Genomic DNA, 15,430 nt, shown 5'->3' with positions numbered 1-15,430 from the left:
AGGTAGTGGGGGAATGGGGACTATGTTCTCCTTCTGAGCACTGGGACCTCCCATCCCAGTGGGACCACAGGCAGGGGCAGCACCGCTTGGTCCCCTACAGCTCCCCATTGCTGCTGCCACGCTTGGTTCCATGCTGGCATCTGGAAGGAGCATGCCAGGAGCTGGTTCTGTTGGCAGTGGTGTTTGCTTCTCGACCTCTGGGCCAGCTGTGGTGTCCTGGGCTTCTGGCTCAACCAGGCAGCAGGTCCTCATGGCACAGTCCTCTGCAGCACAGCCGGAGCCAGGCAGGCAGCCAGGGGAACTGGTACCAGGCTCACAGGCATCCTCAGCCCCAGCCTGGTGGCTCAGCAGCTGCAGCCCCTCGGTCTCCTTAGTGCTGCCCATTCCCAGGGAAGGCTTCTCCCATGCTAGTCCCGCCACAGGTCTGCAAGAGAGAGGATGGGGTAGTGAGGAGGGAGCAGCACACAGATCCCCATCCCTGCTCAGCTGCCAACTTTTTCTCCATGCCACTTGTAACAACAGGTTGAGCAGCCGTCTGGAGCAGCCACCAGCCCTGGCACAGCCTGTGTGGTGGCACCTGATGCACAGCCTCCCGAAGAGTTGTCAGTTGCCCAACAAAAAGTCAGCCTTCCCCCAGCAGGGCAGGACCAGGAACAGTATTCAGGTGCTGCTGCAGCAGCTGGAGCTGGGGAATGTGGCGCAGGCACCCCTATGCAGAGAGCAGCTGCTGGAGTGCAGCTCCAGGCACCCATCTGAGGGCTTGGAGGAGCTCAACACCCCCCAGCTGCCAGTGGAGAGCTGGGCATAGCATGGACTAACAGTGAGCCAGGTCCAGGGGCCGAAGGGACTGCAGGACATGGCAGGGGCATGAGGAAAGCCGGAGCCTTTCCCTCCACTCACTGGGACCAGCATCCATGGAGCTGGCAGTGATGGGACCCAGCTCAGCACCTACACCCCATTTAGAAAGTGCCCCACTCTCCAGCTGTGCAGCACAGAGCTGGCTGTAGACAGGCACCCCAGCACAATAGGGGAGACACAGGAGGGTGTCACCCAAACAGCCCCAAACCCTCCCCAGGCCTGTGGGGCTGCCCTTTGTCAGGCACATGGCAGGAAGTCTCAAGCTCTTCAGAAGCCACCCCCACCTCCAGCTCTGACAGTGCTAGTGAGACCCTGTGGAGCTGGGAGCACACGGATCCCGCAGCCCTGGGGACTCCACACCTCCAGCCACAGCCACTCGTGCATCCTGGAGAAGGAAGAGCCGAGCAGACACGGCTGGAAACGAGCAAGTCCCCTCCAGGGAGCAGGCTGGCACCGAGACTCCCCTGGGGCCACCCCGTAGCCCCAGGTCCAAAGAAGCAATGATCCCCCACACCGTCCCTGGGTGTCTTCCCACGCACCACCCCGTTCCTGGAGGTGTGTGCCACCCCGCGCCCCGACCTGCACTGAGAGCACCCAACGAGCCGGGGGACTACCGGCGCCCTAGCCGAGCCGGCCCGGGGCTGGTCGTGCTGCCCCGGTGCTGATGCTCCACGGACGAGCTGTGAGCCCCGGCACACGCGTGTGCACACGCACAGACACGCGTGTACACACGCACCGGCACGTGCACACGCACAGACACGCGTGTGCACGCGCCGGCACATGGTCACGGGCACACCCGCACTCACAGACACGCGTGTGTACGCCCCTGCCCCCCAGCCCCGGTACCTCGGCCGGGTGTCGGACAAAGCCGCCCCCAGGCGGCACAGGCCGCCCCCTCCTCCGCCGCCTGCCCCGGGGGCCCGCGGTGCCGCCGCCCTCCGCCCTAGGGGTGCTGGTAACGGGGCGGACGGCGACAGCAGCGCCGGTCCGGTCCCGCCACGTGCGCCCCGGGGCCGCCGTTACCTGCGGCGGCGGATCCTGCCGCCCGCTCCCGTCCCGTCCCGCTCCGCTTGGCTCTGGCGCGGCGGCGGCAGCTGTGGCGAGCATGCGTGGGGCGGTGGTGGCGGCACCGCGCCCCGGGCCGCTCCCCCCGGATGCCGCCCGCCCCGGCGCCCCCGAGCAGCGATGGGGAGGCGAGGGAGAGACAGCTCCCCCGAGAACGAGAGGGTCCTGCTACTTCCCCCCCTTCGACCGTGTCATTGCTGTCACCCCACTGGCCTATCCTGAGATCGCTCCATCGCCCCCCCAGCCCCCCGCCAGCCCCCCAGCGTCACTACCCCTAAGGATGGTCACCCCCGCACCCCCCCAGTGCACCCCGACACATGGCCGGAGCCAGCCTGTCCCGTGGGTCCCCAAACCTTAGCGTGGGTCCCCTGGGTGGTGCTGACAGCGACACTGAGCCCGGTCCCCCTCCTACCTGGTGATGGAGACGGCTGCTTCCCTCCCGGGCATCACCGGGGGGAGTAGGGGGTTGCACCCCAACCTGCCCGACGGATGAGGACAATGTGCAGCTGCGGCGGGGATGGAGGTGGGCGCCCGTGCACCCCTCTCCAGAAGCTGTGGGAGGACTGGGAGGGAAGAACGTCCCTGTCTCCCTCCCGGCAGCGCTTGCCTCTGCTCCCGGGCTCAGGCTTTGTCTAACTCCTTCCCACGCACTCCCGCTCGTGCTGCGGGGGGGAAGGCGTCCTGCTCACCTTACCTCCATCCCCCCCAAAAACCTCCATCATCCCCCCCCCCAAAAAAAAAACAGCTACTCTCCATCACTCAGTATCCCCTCCCTGCCCCTGGGGGTGTCAACACTGGGGCAGGAACTATTAGATCTATAAGGTCATGGAGAGGGCTGTGGTAGCATTAACCCTAAAAGGGGGGAATCCCACCTTGGGCTTAACGTTAGCGCACACATACACACGTGGACCCTATAGTTCTATAGGGTGAGGCAGTCGTGATGGGAGATGGCACACCTGGTTGCCTGGAGACAAGGAAGGTGGAAATGCTTCTTTCCGGTAAACAGCCAGGCTGGAACAAAACCCCGAGGACTAAAAATAGGGAGGCAGGATATGGAAATACAATAGAAAACATTGCTTTACCTGCCCTGAGGCAGAGCAGGGCACTCCCATGTCACTGCTGGGCACCCAATGGGTGGATAGGATGGGGTGCATAGCTGCACCCATCAGTGTTTGTCCCCCTCAAGGTATTTGTCCTACCCATGTTCTTTTGTGCTTACCCCACTCCTGCAGCAGTAACTGGGCCCAACTGCATGCTTGCAGTGGGGAGAGCACAATGTGGAGCATAGGTATGGGTTTACAACCCACGGGGCTGCGTGTGGGATCAAACCCAAGCCTGGGCACTGACCATGGGTGGGACAAGGCACACCGCGGGTGGGATCAAGTTCTGGCAGAGATGGGGACAGAAATGTCTCCCATCCCGTGGCTGGGACTTCGCTGCAGGGTGAGGAGCCGCGGGACCTCATCCTACTGACATTCACTTCCAGCCACTGCTCTCAGCTTCGCCTTCAGCCAGTCTCCCTGTCCCCATACTCATCTCAACACTCACCCAGTGCATCCCCATTCCCCACAGGGGCTGGCCGGGGGGCTCACGGGGAGTATCCTCCCCACCCTGCAGGCAGCTTTCATCCCAAGCCGGCTGCCTCCTCCTCTCCCCGCCCGGGCACCTCGGGGCTGGCAGGAGAACAATAGCGAGGAGGATGAGTAAGATGGTCCCCATCGCCTTGGCAACGCACTCCCGCGCTGCTGGCACGGCGCGCGAGGAGTCAGGCAGCTGCCTGAAAAGCGCATTCTCCCCGGGTGGAGGGGGCTGCCGGCACAGGTAGCATGGCAGCCCCCTCCCTCGGCGCCGCAGCCCACCACCCACACCGGCACGGGCAGCGCCACGTGAACGCGCCGGGGCCCCCCCCAGCCACCCGCACCCGCACGCGCCGGTGCGGGCTGGCACACGCGCCCAGAGCACGGCTCGGCCCGGGCTCGGCTCTGAGCTCTCCGGCTCGACCCCGCTGGGTTGTGCCGGGGAGAGCAATGGGAGGAAACCGAAAGGGTTTGGCCGGGGACAGTGTCCCCTCCAGGGCTGCCCAGCCAGCAGGAAGATGATGGGTTTCCACCGACTTCACGCGTGGCTGCCCACGATGCCTGCAGGCATGCATGCTGGGTTCCGGAGCTGATGAGGTGCTGGCAAATAAGAACAGCAGAAGGTGCCTGGGGGCACCAGGCTCCCCTTGCCGATTGCTTCCATGTATTCCACGAGGGATCCCTTCCCCAGGCTGGGCCATGCTGCTGGCCAGAGGACTCAGCATTCCCAGAGGTGCAAGTGCCTTGGAATGACAAGGACATAACTGGGAGATGCAAAAGCACCATGCACCCTAAGAATAACACTGCCTTCCCAGCCACCTGGACAAAGGGGTGATCCCTGCCAGTACTCCCTGCTCTGGGTACACCTAAACACAGCCTGTGCCTGGGTTTGACCTGCCCCAACCCTGCAGGGTTGAAAGTCACCATGGAAAGGACACAGCAGCACTGTCTGCCCTGCAAAGGGGGTGAAGCAAGAAGCCATAGTCCAACTACACACCTCTCCATCGCTACCCAGTCCTACACAAGGGGCTCTGCTGGGCTTGTCCCCCATGGGCTTGGAAAGTGGAGAGCTTGAGTGGGAGTATCTTCATTAACACTGGTGGCTAGGGGGTGCCTAAAGCAGCATCCTAGAGGATGCCACTCTTGGATGCATCCTGCAGAAGGACAAGGGATGCCTGGGTGCCTGGAGGAAACAGCTTTGCCAACCTCAGCTGCAGTCCTGACGCTCACACTGGACCACAGAGCCCATGTGGCTGGCAGGCAGCCCCATGTGTCCTAAACACCATATCCTTACTGCCCTAATGACACCTCACAGCAGAACAGCTTTTCTAAGCTTAAGATGTCCCAGCCTTCTGTCACTGCACCCTTAGCCCAAGGCTTTTGCTGGTCTGCAGCTACTGCTTTAGGTGCCAACACAGCAAAGGCCTTTGTGGGGTCGCCAGCTGGTAGGAACCTGATTTCCATTCTGTGGTGATCTGGGGGAACCGGCCTAGCTGAACAATTGCTGATCACCTATTGTGACTAGATGCTGCTCTTTCAAAAGAGTCAAAGCCTTTGCTATAATGCCTCTGTGCCTTTTGTGGCAAAAGGCAGAGACTCTTAGTTTCTTCTCTCTCCTTTCCCAGGGGTTCATTTCAATCAGTGTGGATGAAGTAAAAGCTCTGGCTGAATTAATGACATACAAATGTGCCGTAGTGGTTAAGTACAAGGGGAGTGTAAAGCACCTGGTGACTTGGGCATGGGATAGAGCTATGATACAGTGAGTCAGAAAAGCTCTTTAGGAGCTTTGAAAGTCAGAAGTGCTCTAGAAGTGCAGGATGTTCCTCTAGGCACTGATGTGTGAGGGCAAGGCTTGCTGTGGCTGCAGAATATGCCACTGGCAGTCAGAGATGTTTGTGTTAATCAGGGAACGTTAAGCATCATGCTTCTCAGATGCAGTCTCTGTGCCTGGGTTGTCATGGATTCAGCTCTGGCTGGTGGTGTTCATGGCAGGATGAGGGTCCATATCCTGTCTTGCCTTTGGCTCCACTCTGCAGAGGCTGTGTGGTATTAAGAGGGAGCTGTGTGTGGCATGAGTGGCCCCTTGCATGTATTCACCAACAAGGTCATGACTGCTGTGGTCACCTCTTCCCCTTTGGAAGCAGGCAGAGAACATCTGTCTACCTTACCCTGTCTTTTCAGGCGTTCCTTTTGATGGTGCCATGGCAGGTGTGAGGATTGATCCATGGAAATTTCAGTGAGTTCCCTCCTCTCCCTCCCCCACCAAGGGCCCATAACTCATGCTCCATTTGCACAGCCATTCCTCTCCGTGAGTATCACCGCGATGCACTCTGACAAGCAGGGGGAGACATAAGTAGTGAGTAACACCCAGCAGTCGCAAAAAGTAGCTCGGGGTGGGGAGAGAGGTGATGAACTCTCTTTTACGGTTGAGTGAACCTGGCCAGACACATGCTGCAGGAGTCTGGAGTAGGGGCAGATGCTCTTGCTCATGATGCCTGCTGTGCTAGGAAAAGGTGCAAATCAGAGAGAGGTCAGAAGGGCAGTGAACAAAGGGTACTTTTTTTTTTTTTTTTTTTTTTTTTTTTTTTTTCCCCTCTCCAGGGTCCTCAGCTGCTGTAAATTAAGTCCCTAGAGACATCAGGACGTGCTCAAAACAGGCAGGGCAGCTGCCGGATGCTGTGCCACAGCCCTGTGATTACTCTGTAGTAGCAACTGTGTTCTGATGTTCTTGTACAGGAACATGAGCTGTAGAAAATAACAAGGCATTTTACTGTAGAAATGGCCAAGAAGGCATTTATGGGTGAGAGCAATTTTGTCCCTGATGTCAATCCTGGGAAGTGGGAGATGTCCTGTGTAGCTGACACCTACACCAACGTGCTGGGGTTCCAGATAAGGTCTGACAAGTGCTGGTTGGAGACGGGGATGCCATGGGCATTGCAAGAGTTTGTGACCAGAAGCCTTGCCAGTGAGTTGCTGTAGGTTTAGCTGAGGCTTATGGGAGGGTGAGGGAAACCGAAACTTGGGAAAAGTCCTCTCGAGAGGACCTGCACCAGTGAGACATTAACCTTTGCCCTCTCCATCCCAGTTTCACAGGACATCAGTGCTCAGGATTTTGTGACAGGGAAGTTCCTCACCTAGGGAGGCATCCACAAGAGACACTCCCACGCTGGGCAAGGGGCTCTGCATGGCACTGAGAGCAACATCACCAACACAGACTACATGGACTGCATCAGACCCAGCTTCCCCAGCCAGATCTTTGTGCTGCAGGTGAGTGCTCTGCCCAGCTACGTTCTGAAGAGGACATTTTCACAGGATCTTTCTGCCCCTTCTTTTCAGGAGAGCTTTCAGTCTCAGTGCTGCCTGGACATGATTTTTCAAATGTCTTCTCACCCTGTGGCAGCTGGCATGACTGGCACTTTTTCAGACTTGTTCTGTAGAGAGGTCCAAGGATGCTGGATGACTTCGCAAGTGCCAGCCCTGCCTTCTCCCCTCTCCTGCTGGGAAGGCCCTTCCTTTCTCTTCAGCCCAGGTCCTACTCACAACAGCAGGGAGGTGCTTCCCCCCTGCTGTAGCTGCTCCTGCTTTCCACAAGCCACTGCTTCCCGACCCTCTGTCCACTCTGCCCGCAGCTGCCCATTTCCTGCCTCTCCTTATGCCTTCGCTTTCCACACGTCCTTCTGCTTTGCTGGAATGGCAAAGTATGAGCAGGCTGAAGTCCTTGGTTACAGTTTGTGTAGTTTTGCTGTATTTGGGGGATGTTTTTGCAGTTTCAAGAGCCACTGTTGCTTTTAGGAGCTGTACCTGGTTGCCAAGCACTCGTACGCATGGAGCTGCATGTACCCTCCTCTCTGTGTCCTCTGCCCACCCCTCACCCCCAGGCCCTCCCAGCATACCCCAGCCTCACAGCTCTCCTCTCTCCCTCATAAATTATGCCTATGGCTGTGAGGTACAACCTGGGGCAGGACCAGAGAACCACTGCTTACCTATATGCTCTGGAGGTGTCCATTGTGGATAAGGAGGCCACCTTCTCCCACTGACACAGCACCTTGTGGGGCTGCCTAGGCATCATGGTAAGGGTCACAGTCTTGATGTGCAGGGCTGCCCAGGACACACAGTGTTGCACAGAGGAGACATCCTGGGCTCTACAAATGGTTGGTTTGAGCACATTGTCTCCTTGCTGCCTGGCTCAGCACCCTACTGGGGCCTGTTTTCCTCAGCGTCCCCTATGTCCCAGCTCCTTTACAGCCTCCTGGGAGATGGAGGAAGCCATGCTGATGCTGGTTTGGGTTTACTCACCCATGGCTGGCAGAATTGAGCAAGGGAAGGTAAAAAATGCAATTAGCTGTAGGGGAGGGGACAGCCCATGGCACAGCCAGCCCTTGGAACAGCTGTCTCAGTCCATTTAATAATGCATGGTGGGCACTGCTGCAACTGGCGCAGACACGGAGAGCAGAGCCAGGGTGGGGATTTGCAGGCATCAGCAAACCTGTTGTGTGTCCATGCTGACTGCTGCAGCTTCACTCTGTGCCGGCAAAGCTGGTGAGCCAGCACAGGTAAGGGATTTAACCTGAATCTCCAGAGGATGGAGTCAAGCTTTTCTCAGGGGTGACTAACAATAGGACAAGGGGCAACAATTATAAACTGGAGCCTAGGCGGTTCTGTATAAATATAAAGAGGAATTTTTTCACTGTGAGGGTGACAGAGCACTGGCACAGGCTGCCCAGGGAGGTTGTGGAGTCTTCTTCCCTGAAGACATTCAAAGCCCACCTGGATGCATTCCTGTGTGACCTGCCATAGATGACCCTGCTCTGACAGGGGGATTGGACTCGACTTTTCAAGGTTCCTTCCAACCCCTAACTTTCTATGATTCTACGATACTCATGCATCCCCTAAGCCCGTGCTGCAGCTAAGGGTCTGGAGGCTGGCTGGGGGCCCTGCTGATGGCCCTGTCCTGGTGACACTGAAGGACCAAGGACTATGTCCTGGGGTGGGTGTAGGACACCCTGCTGTGGTGGGCCTCTCAGTGGTGCGTGGCAGTCACCTGCCCTTGCAGTGGTCACGCTGTAGCTGAGGGAGCCACAGGTACCAGCCAACTCCCTGTCCCCCAGATGGGATTAGGGTCATGTATGAAGTTGAGGACAGCAGAGGAGAGGCTCCCCTTTGCTCATTGATTCTAGCACAAGATCAGGGTGGATGTCTATGAGAGACCTTACAAGCAGCAGAGGGAACCAGTACTTGAGCCCAGGACTGTGTCCAGCAGTCCTGGCATGGGGACACTGACTGTGCACCCAGGCATGGTGACATGCTGCTATTGCAGCAGTGAACATCTTATTCACAAGAACCCAGTCCTGCCCATTCCACAGATGGATGGGGTCTTCCTCAGCCCCTCACTCCTCTTCCCAAAGCTACCCCTCCAGCCAAAGCATAAGGCCACCCCCCTGCCCAGGGAACCCACAACCAGCATCAGAGGGCTACAGACAAGAGTTGGCTTTATTCACGGACACGGAGGCAGCTGTGTCACTGGCAGCTGCCCTCGTATTGCACATCCAGCAACGGAGGCGGGGGGGATATCCATGCCACGTCACAACACAGCGTCAGCACTACAGGACGTGGGGGAGGACGCGGGCATCATCACCACCCAGCAGGCTGGGGAGCGGGCTTGAGAGCCAGGGGTTCACAAAGGCAAGAGACCCGTACATCCATGGATAGATAGATAGATATATTAAAAAAAAAAATAGTTCCACAATGACCAGAGCAGAACCGCAGGGACACGCGTGCAAGCGAAATGTACAGCAGGCAGCAAGCAGGTAAACATGCTTTGTACAGACACAGACACGCTGGGACACAGCCAGGGTTTATGGCACTGGGAGGGATACAGAGCGATAAACCCGGGCTTCATGGGCACACACACGCACACACACACACACCAGCCCCTGTGAGCAGTGCCCACGGCTTGGGCACACACCGGGGCTCAAGGGCTTGGACATGGAGGGGTTTTTCTGACTACTAGACATGGTACGGAGACACGGACACGGTCCCTTGGAACGGAACTGGAGGAAGAACTTGTGAGCGAACGGGGCAGCAGCACCCCTGCTCCTCCCTGGCATAGGGGCACCGGCCAGGGCCGAGTGGGAAGGAGCAGGGGGCTACCGGTGGTTCGTTGTGCTGCTGGTGGAAGAGGCGAGGACAAGGGTCCATTATGCCTCTGGCTCATATTCCTGGTACTCCTCCTGCAGTGTGGGGAAAGAATGAGCCAGTGAGAGAGCTTAGGTGGGGCACAGAGCCCCTGTTCCCCCCCAGCCCAATGCCAGCCTTCTTGTGAGGCTGCAGAGATGTGTGCACAGGGCACCTGGGAGCAGGCAGACTCCAGGCTTTGATCCCAGCAGCAGTGGCCACCAGCACACTGAGTGCTGGCAGCCTGTGATCACCATGGTGCTCTGCCACCCATTCCCCTCACCTGTGGGGGTTCCTCGTAGTTCTCACCCTCCGGCTCCAGCAGCGGCTCGGCCAGCGGCTCCTCAACAGCCTCCTGGGCCACTTCCTCTGGCTGGAGGGGAACCAGAGGGGTCAGTCCCAAATACACAGCCCCTCAAGCAGCACACACCCTCCCTCCCCTGTCAGACCGAGGGGACTTGACTGGGAGCTGCAATGCACACAGGATTCCAGTGGGGGGTGGCTGGCAAGGACACTCTGTACACTCGTTAGCCCAAAGAGCTGGGAAGTGACAGGCAGGGGTCTGTAGCAGGTCCCTACAGTGCACCTAGCCCTGTCCCCAGGTTGGTGATAGAGTGTTGGCACCATGTGGGTCCCTGTGGACTCCAGGAGCTGGTGGGGTGCCGGAGCCTTGTGCATCCCCGGTAGGGAAGGGTGGTGCTGGGTAACCCCTCCCCAGGGCTGGCAGAGCAGCTGGCAGGAGGGAAAGGGGGGAGGCAGATCCCCCAGAGCAGCAATGGTGGCAGCAGTGGCCTCGTTTCTTCAGCTGATGCTATTTTGGGCTAAGCTGGAAGCCAATGGCTCATGGGGCGGTGAGATGCAAACCCACTGCCCCTCCCCGTCCCTCGGCTCCCGCAGCTGTCAGGTCACCTCGCAGGCGCCGGAGCGATGTGCCGTGGGCCCCACGCCACCGCCCGCCATGCGGGAGCCCACACACGCACACGTCCGCAGCGGCCGTGCACGGAGCCAAGATGCTGGGGCCAGTGATGTCAGCTCACCCTGGGCACAGGCAGAGCAGATGCTCCTCACATGGGGCTGGGGAGCAGCTAGGGGGCTCCCCGCCAAGTCTGGGGACACGCCAGCATCACTGCAGGCACAGCAGTGGCTGGAGGGGGCTCTCACCTTCAGGTCTGCAGGGAACTCCTCCTTCTTCACAAGCCCGGTGGCCGCTGCTATGTTGCCAGCACCTGTGAATGCTGCTTCGCCCAGCTGGGACGCCTGCTCCTTTGCTTTTTCAGCCACTGCAAGAGCCAGGGGTGCCTGTCAGTGCCCCCCGGGCCAGGGAGGGGTTCCAGCTGTGGCTCCATGCCCTGTACCACCCGGAGGGGAGAGCTGGTGAGCTGCTGAGCAGGATCAGGCCCTCCCCACCTCCCTGCCTGGGAACAGGGGAAAGAAGGGGGCTGGGAGGCTGCTCTGCAGCTGGGCAGGGAGAGGGAGCAGCCACCACAAATCCTTCCTGGCCATCCCTGTTATATAAGAGGCTTCAGCCGGGTGACATCAGCCCCTCAATTAGCCTCTGATCTCGTTAGTGCAGCCATGGTCTCAGGGCAAGAGGGGTACCACAGCAGGGAGATGGAGCAGACCGTACCTGAGGTGACACCTTGCACCACACCTTGGGTTTTACTCCCTGGGGATAGAAAGAAATGGGAGACAAGGTTAGAGGGGCTGGCTGCCAACACAACATGGCTGGGACCCTGGCAGGGCTCCATGAGCTGGGGCAGCATCCTGCCCACACCCCAGGCAGCAGGAGTATCGGGCATCCACCTGGCTCCCCACAAGGATCCTCCGGTCCCTGCAGGAAGTCAGGCTGGGGCAGCAAAGGGCCACCACTGCATGCCAGGGCAGGGACCTCAGGGCCCAGCACCATGTTAGGACACAGCCGAGTAGGGTGAATGCCAGCTCTGTAAAGCCTGCTGCAGGAGCTGGGATCACCCAGAGGTGATGCCAACACAGCATAGAATGCCCCTCAGCCAGAGTGGCCCAAGGCCAGGTGCTGGCACTAGCCATGCCAAACTGTCAGGCTCAATTCAGGCAGAGGGATGCTGCCCACAGAAGGCAGCACACCCCATGGGATGGGAGCAGGGTGTCTGCAAAGGGGAGAAAGGCAGGGGCTGAGTAGCTCCTGCAAGATGGGGCCTTAGGGTGAGCCTTGAGCTGCTGGACTCCCTCCCAGGGCAGGGTGGAGGTCCAGGGCAGGTGCCCACCTGCACTGGTGAAACAGCTCTGGGAACTCAGCCCTCATCAGAGATGGTGTTCTCTAGAGTGGGACAGAGCGCCAGCTCTGCAGGGGTGGCCCAACACCACAGTAGGACACAGTGCCTGCCCTGGACCCTGCCTGAGAGCTGCCTCCTCCCTGCCAGCAATGCCTCCTAGGACCTGGCCCCGAATAGAACCCAGCACCGAGGGGCAGGATGTGTGCAGGAGAGATGCCAGCAGAGCCGTGGTGTGGGATGCGCTCCAGGGCACGGCTTCTAAAAAGGGGATGAACGTTCCCCAGCCCCCTTGCTGCCAGCCAAGCACATGCCAGCACAGGAGTCACCATCTCCGTCACGGTCCTTCTGCGCTCCAGCCCCAGAGCATCCTCGGGGAGGAGCCGCGGGGCCCGCCGATTCAGACCACCGGGAGCCACAGGAGGCTCGGTCCCCGGGGGGTCCCATCCCCTCAGCCTGGGGAACAGCCCTGCCCCTGCCTGGGGGACCTTATCCTCCTGCCTTCACGTGGCCTGTGGGCAGGAGGCGGGAAGGGCACTGCGGACACCGTATCTCTGCCCCATCCAGGTCACCCCGCCGGCAGGATGGACGTGGCGGGGAAGGGGTAGGGGCAGGCGGGGAGTTTAGGGATTGGAGCAGGGCCAAGGACAGGTGAGGACAAAACGGGGATGGGCAGGAGGACGCAAGGGCAAAGGCAGGAGCAAGCAAGGTCAGGCAGAGGGGGTAGGCAGAGGCATGCAGGGATTAGTAGGGGGGCGGGCAGGGGGCAGGCAGGACGAGCCGGCCCTTACCGACATAGAGGACCCCCTCCTTGGTCTTCTCGGCGGCCTCGGCCCCCACCTCCTTGGCCTTCTCGGCGGCGGCGACCACCCCCTCCTTGGCCTTGGACAAGCCCTTCATGAACACCTCCATGGCGGCTCTGCGGGGAGAGGCCGCACGGCTTCACCCCGCCCCGGCCCCCCCCCGGCTCGGCCCCGCTCCCGCCCGCCCCGCGCATCCCCGCGCCCCCGGCCCCGCCGCCCGCCCGCCCGCGGCCCCGGGGCACTGTCGCCCGCCCGACCTGGCTCTCTGGCGGCGGGGACGGGCGGGCCGGGCCGGGCCGGGCCGGGCTGCGGCGGGGCGGGCTCAGTGCGGCTGTGCCGGGGCCGCGCTGCGCTGCGCCGCGCTGCGCCGTGATGCGCGGGGGGGACCGCGCCGGACTGAGCCGGCTGAGCCCTGCCCGTGCCCCCCCCGCCACGCCCAGGAGCGGCACCCTCGGTCCTTTGCCGGCCCAACCCGGGGGCTCCTTCACGGCGCCTCCGGGACAGTCCCATCACCTTGCGCTTTGTCGTATTCCCACCCGTCTTGTTCCCCTTCCACACTATCCTGTCCTGCTCACCATCACATTCCATCCCACGCTCTTTCTGTCCCGTCTCTTCCCGGTCCTGATCGCATCTCGTCCTGATCCCATTCCTTCACCTCTACAAGCTGTCCTCATGCCATTCTGTTCCTCTCCTACTCCCTCCACTGTCTACCCTGTCCCTATGCCATTGCCATCACCCATCCCACCTCACCTTGCCTCACCCTCACCTCTTCCTAGCTCAGCCCACTCCATTCCCATCCCACCCTATCCTCACCCCATCCAATTCTGATCCACCCCATCGCACCCCACAATCTCCCCATTCCATTCCTATCCCATGTTGTTCCCATCCCATCTTCCCTTGACACTATCCCCATGCCCCACCCAGCTCTTTGCCCTATGAGGAAATCCCCCACATCTCCCTGCTACCCAGGAGGGGCAGATCTGGCACCTCCTCCCCAGCACGCGGCTCTCCTGCCTCATCAGCTGCAGCTGGGCTGCCTCATCCCACCCTCCTGTGGGCATTTAAGAGCCAGGGGCGGCCACGGGAGAGATTGTGCTGGGCAGAATGGCTACTGGGGCTCAGGTGAGTGGTGTGGGTCCTGGCAGCAGAGCCTGGGTAGTTCTGCCAGTCCCTCGAGACTCCTGGCAATGTGATCCTTGCCCTGGGCTTCCTGCTGAGGTGGCCATGGGGCTCCTTGGGGATGTTCCTCCTTACCCAGCGGAAGCAAGAGGAGCGGCGGAGGCGAAGGACTCAGAAGCAAGAACTGCTCCTGGCAGAAAGTCTGGGCAAGCACCCCTTGCAGAACAGGTATGGGGGCCTGGCCATGGGCAGCCTCCTCAGTGCCAGGATGGAGGTGCTGGAAAGGGGTCCCAGCATGGCTGACACCACCATCCTGCCCCCAAAATCTCTCCTCCCTCCCTAGGTGGGCATTGTGGTTCTTCAAGAATGATAAAAGCAAGATGTGGCAGGCAAACCTGCGCCTCGTTACCAAGTTCAGCACGGTGGAAGATTTCTGGGCGTGAGTGTCCCATGGGTGGGCAATATGTCCCATCCAGAGAGGTCCTGGATGGAGGGGGAGGAGGGTACCAGAGGTTCCTCATCTCACCTGCTTCTATGTCTTGTCTCTGCCCAATGCAGGCTGTACAGCCACATCCAGCCCGCCAGCAAGCTCACATCTGGCTGTGACTACTCCCTCTTTAAGGTGTGACATGCCCTCTGCCACAGTCCCTTCTCAGAGCACTCAGTATTATGGGGACACACTGGGTGCTGGCACTGGTCATTAGGCAGCAGGGAAAGCACAGCCAGGTGCTGACAGCTCCTTCAGCCACCTCTGGTCAAGTGCTGGATGCCCCTGACTATCTCCTTGCCTGTCCCTAGGATGGCATTGAGCCCATGTGGGAGGACAGCCAGAACAAGTGTGGTGGGCGCTGGCTCATCACCCTCGCCAAGCAGCAGCGGCACACGGAGCTGGACCGCTTCTGGTTGGACACAGTGAGTGTGGCCCTGTTTGGGCTGGACCATGGAGGTCCCAGCAGTGGCATTCCCTCAGCCCAGTGCTGAGCATCAGCAGGGACTGTCCTGGGCTCCCCTTCTTCTCCTGGCAGCTGCTGTGTCTCATCGGGGAGATGTTTGATAAGTACAGTGACGAGGTGTGCGGGGCTGTCATCAACATCCGTGCCAAGGGGGACAAGATCGCCATTTGGACTCGGGAAGCAGAGAACCAGGAAGGGGTCACCCACATTGGGTAATGCAGCTTTGGGGAGGGGTGGGAAGACGGGGTGAAGATGTGCTGTGCGCAGACAGATCTGGGGGTAATGGGGTCCCTGGGCAGGGAGGCTGTGGAAGAAATGATTCTGCCTTGCTCATGTTGCCACTTCCCTCCTCCAGGCGTGTCTACAAAGAGCATCTGGGCCTCTCGCAGAAGGTAGTAATTGGGTACCAGGCCCATGCAGACACGGCCACCAAGAGTGGTTCCCTTGCCAAGACCAAGTTTGTGGTTTAACTGTGTGGTGACTTGGGCACTGCCTGTGGTTTCCCCCTGTCCTATCCTACAATGAATGGCTGCAGCTGAGTACTGTCTGTGTGTCCAGGGCTGGGCCAGGGCTCTGGCACCCTGGTGTGGTCCTTGCCTGGGGAGGAGGGTGTCTCCTGGGAAGGGGGACAG

At 60.1% G+C, this 15,430-nt stretch overlaps 2 protein-coding genes across 2 annotated transcripts; one reads left to right on the top strand and one right to left on the bottom strand.

The window, feature by feature from the left end:
• Nucleotides 1-8,972: 8,972 nt before the first annotated feature.
• SNCB (synuclein beta) lies at nucleotides 8,973-13,131 on the bottom strand. Its single transcript, XM_030459068.1, has 6 exons — nucleotides 12,984-13,131; nucleotides 12,715-12,842; nucleotides 11,302-11,340; nucleotides 10,836-10,954; nucleotides 9,958-10,047; nucleotides 8,973-9,730 (listed from the first exon to the last, which is right to left on the bottom strand). The coding sequence occupies exons 2-6, from the start codon at nucleotides 12,833-12,835 to the stop codon at nucleotides 9,698-9,700; spliced, it is 402 nt and encodes a 133-aa protein (XP_030314928.1). The 5' UTR covers nucleotides 12,836-12,842; nucleotides 12,984-13,131; the 3' UTR covers nucleotides 8,973-9,697.
• A 699-nt stretch (nucleotides 13,132-13,830) lies between these two features.
• Nucleotides 13,831-15,278, top strand: EIF4E1B (eukaryotic translation initiation factor 4E family member 1B). Its single transcript, XM_008498744.2, has 7 exons — nucleotides 13,831-13,848; nucleotides 13,985-14,073; nucleotides 14,189-14,284; nucleotides 14,404-14,467; nucleotides 14,644-14,757; nucleotides 14,871-15,010; nucleotides 15,154-15,278. The coding sequence occupies exons 1-7, from the start codon at nucleotides 13,831-13,833 to the stop codon at nucleotides 15,266-15,268; spliced, it is 636 nt and encodes a 211-aa protein (XP_008496966.2). The 3' UTR covers nucleotides 15,269-15,278.
• Nucleotides 15,279-15,430: the final 152 nt, after the last annotated feature.

The sequence above is a fragment of the Calypte anna genome, chromosome 13 (genome assembly GCF_003957555.1).
Source record: "Calypte anna isolate BGI_N300 chromosome 13, bCalAnn1_v1.p, whole genome shotgun sequence".
In the NCBI taxonomy this organism is placed as follows: domain Eukaryota; kingdom Metazoa; phylum Chordata; class Aves; order Apodiformes; family Trochilidae; genus Calypte; species Calypte anna.
This window is presented reverse-complemented; position numbering and strand designations above follow the sequence as displayed.

What these genes read in the sequence shown, in the direction of transcription:
- SNCB (XM_030459068.1), bottom strand. Translation starts at nt 12,835, where the DNA reads ATGGAGGTGTTCATGAAGGGCTTGTCCAAGGCCAAGGAGGGGGTGGTC. An exon ending in GGAGGGGGTCCTCTATGTCG is followed by an intron (nt 11,341 to 12,714) that starts GTAAGGGCCGGC and finishes TTCTATCCCCAG; the next exon opens with GGAGTAAAACCCAAGGTGTG. An exon ending in GGTGCAAGGTGTCACCTCAG is followed by an intron (nt 10,955 to 11,301) that starts GTACGGTCTGCT and finishes TGGCTCTTGCAG; the next exon opens with TGGCTGAAAAAGCAAAGGAG.
- EIF4E1B (XM_008498744.2), top strand. An exon ending in GTGACTACTCCCTCTTTAAG is followed by an intron (nt 14,468 to 14,643) that starts GTGTGACATGCC and finishes GCCTGTCCCTAG; the next exon opens with GATGGCATTGAGCCCATGTG. An exon ending in ACCGCTTCTGGTTGGACACA is followed by an intron (nt 14,758 to 14,870) that starts GTGAGTGTGGCC and finishes TTCTCCTGGCAG; the next exon opens with CTGCTGTGTCTCATCGGGGA.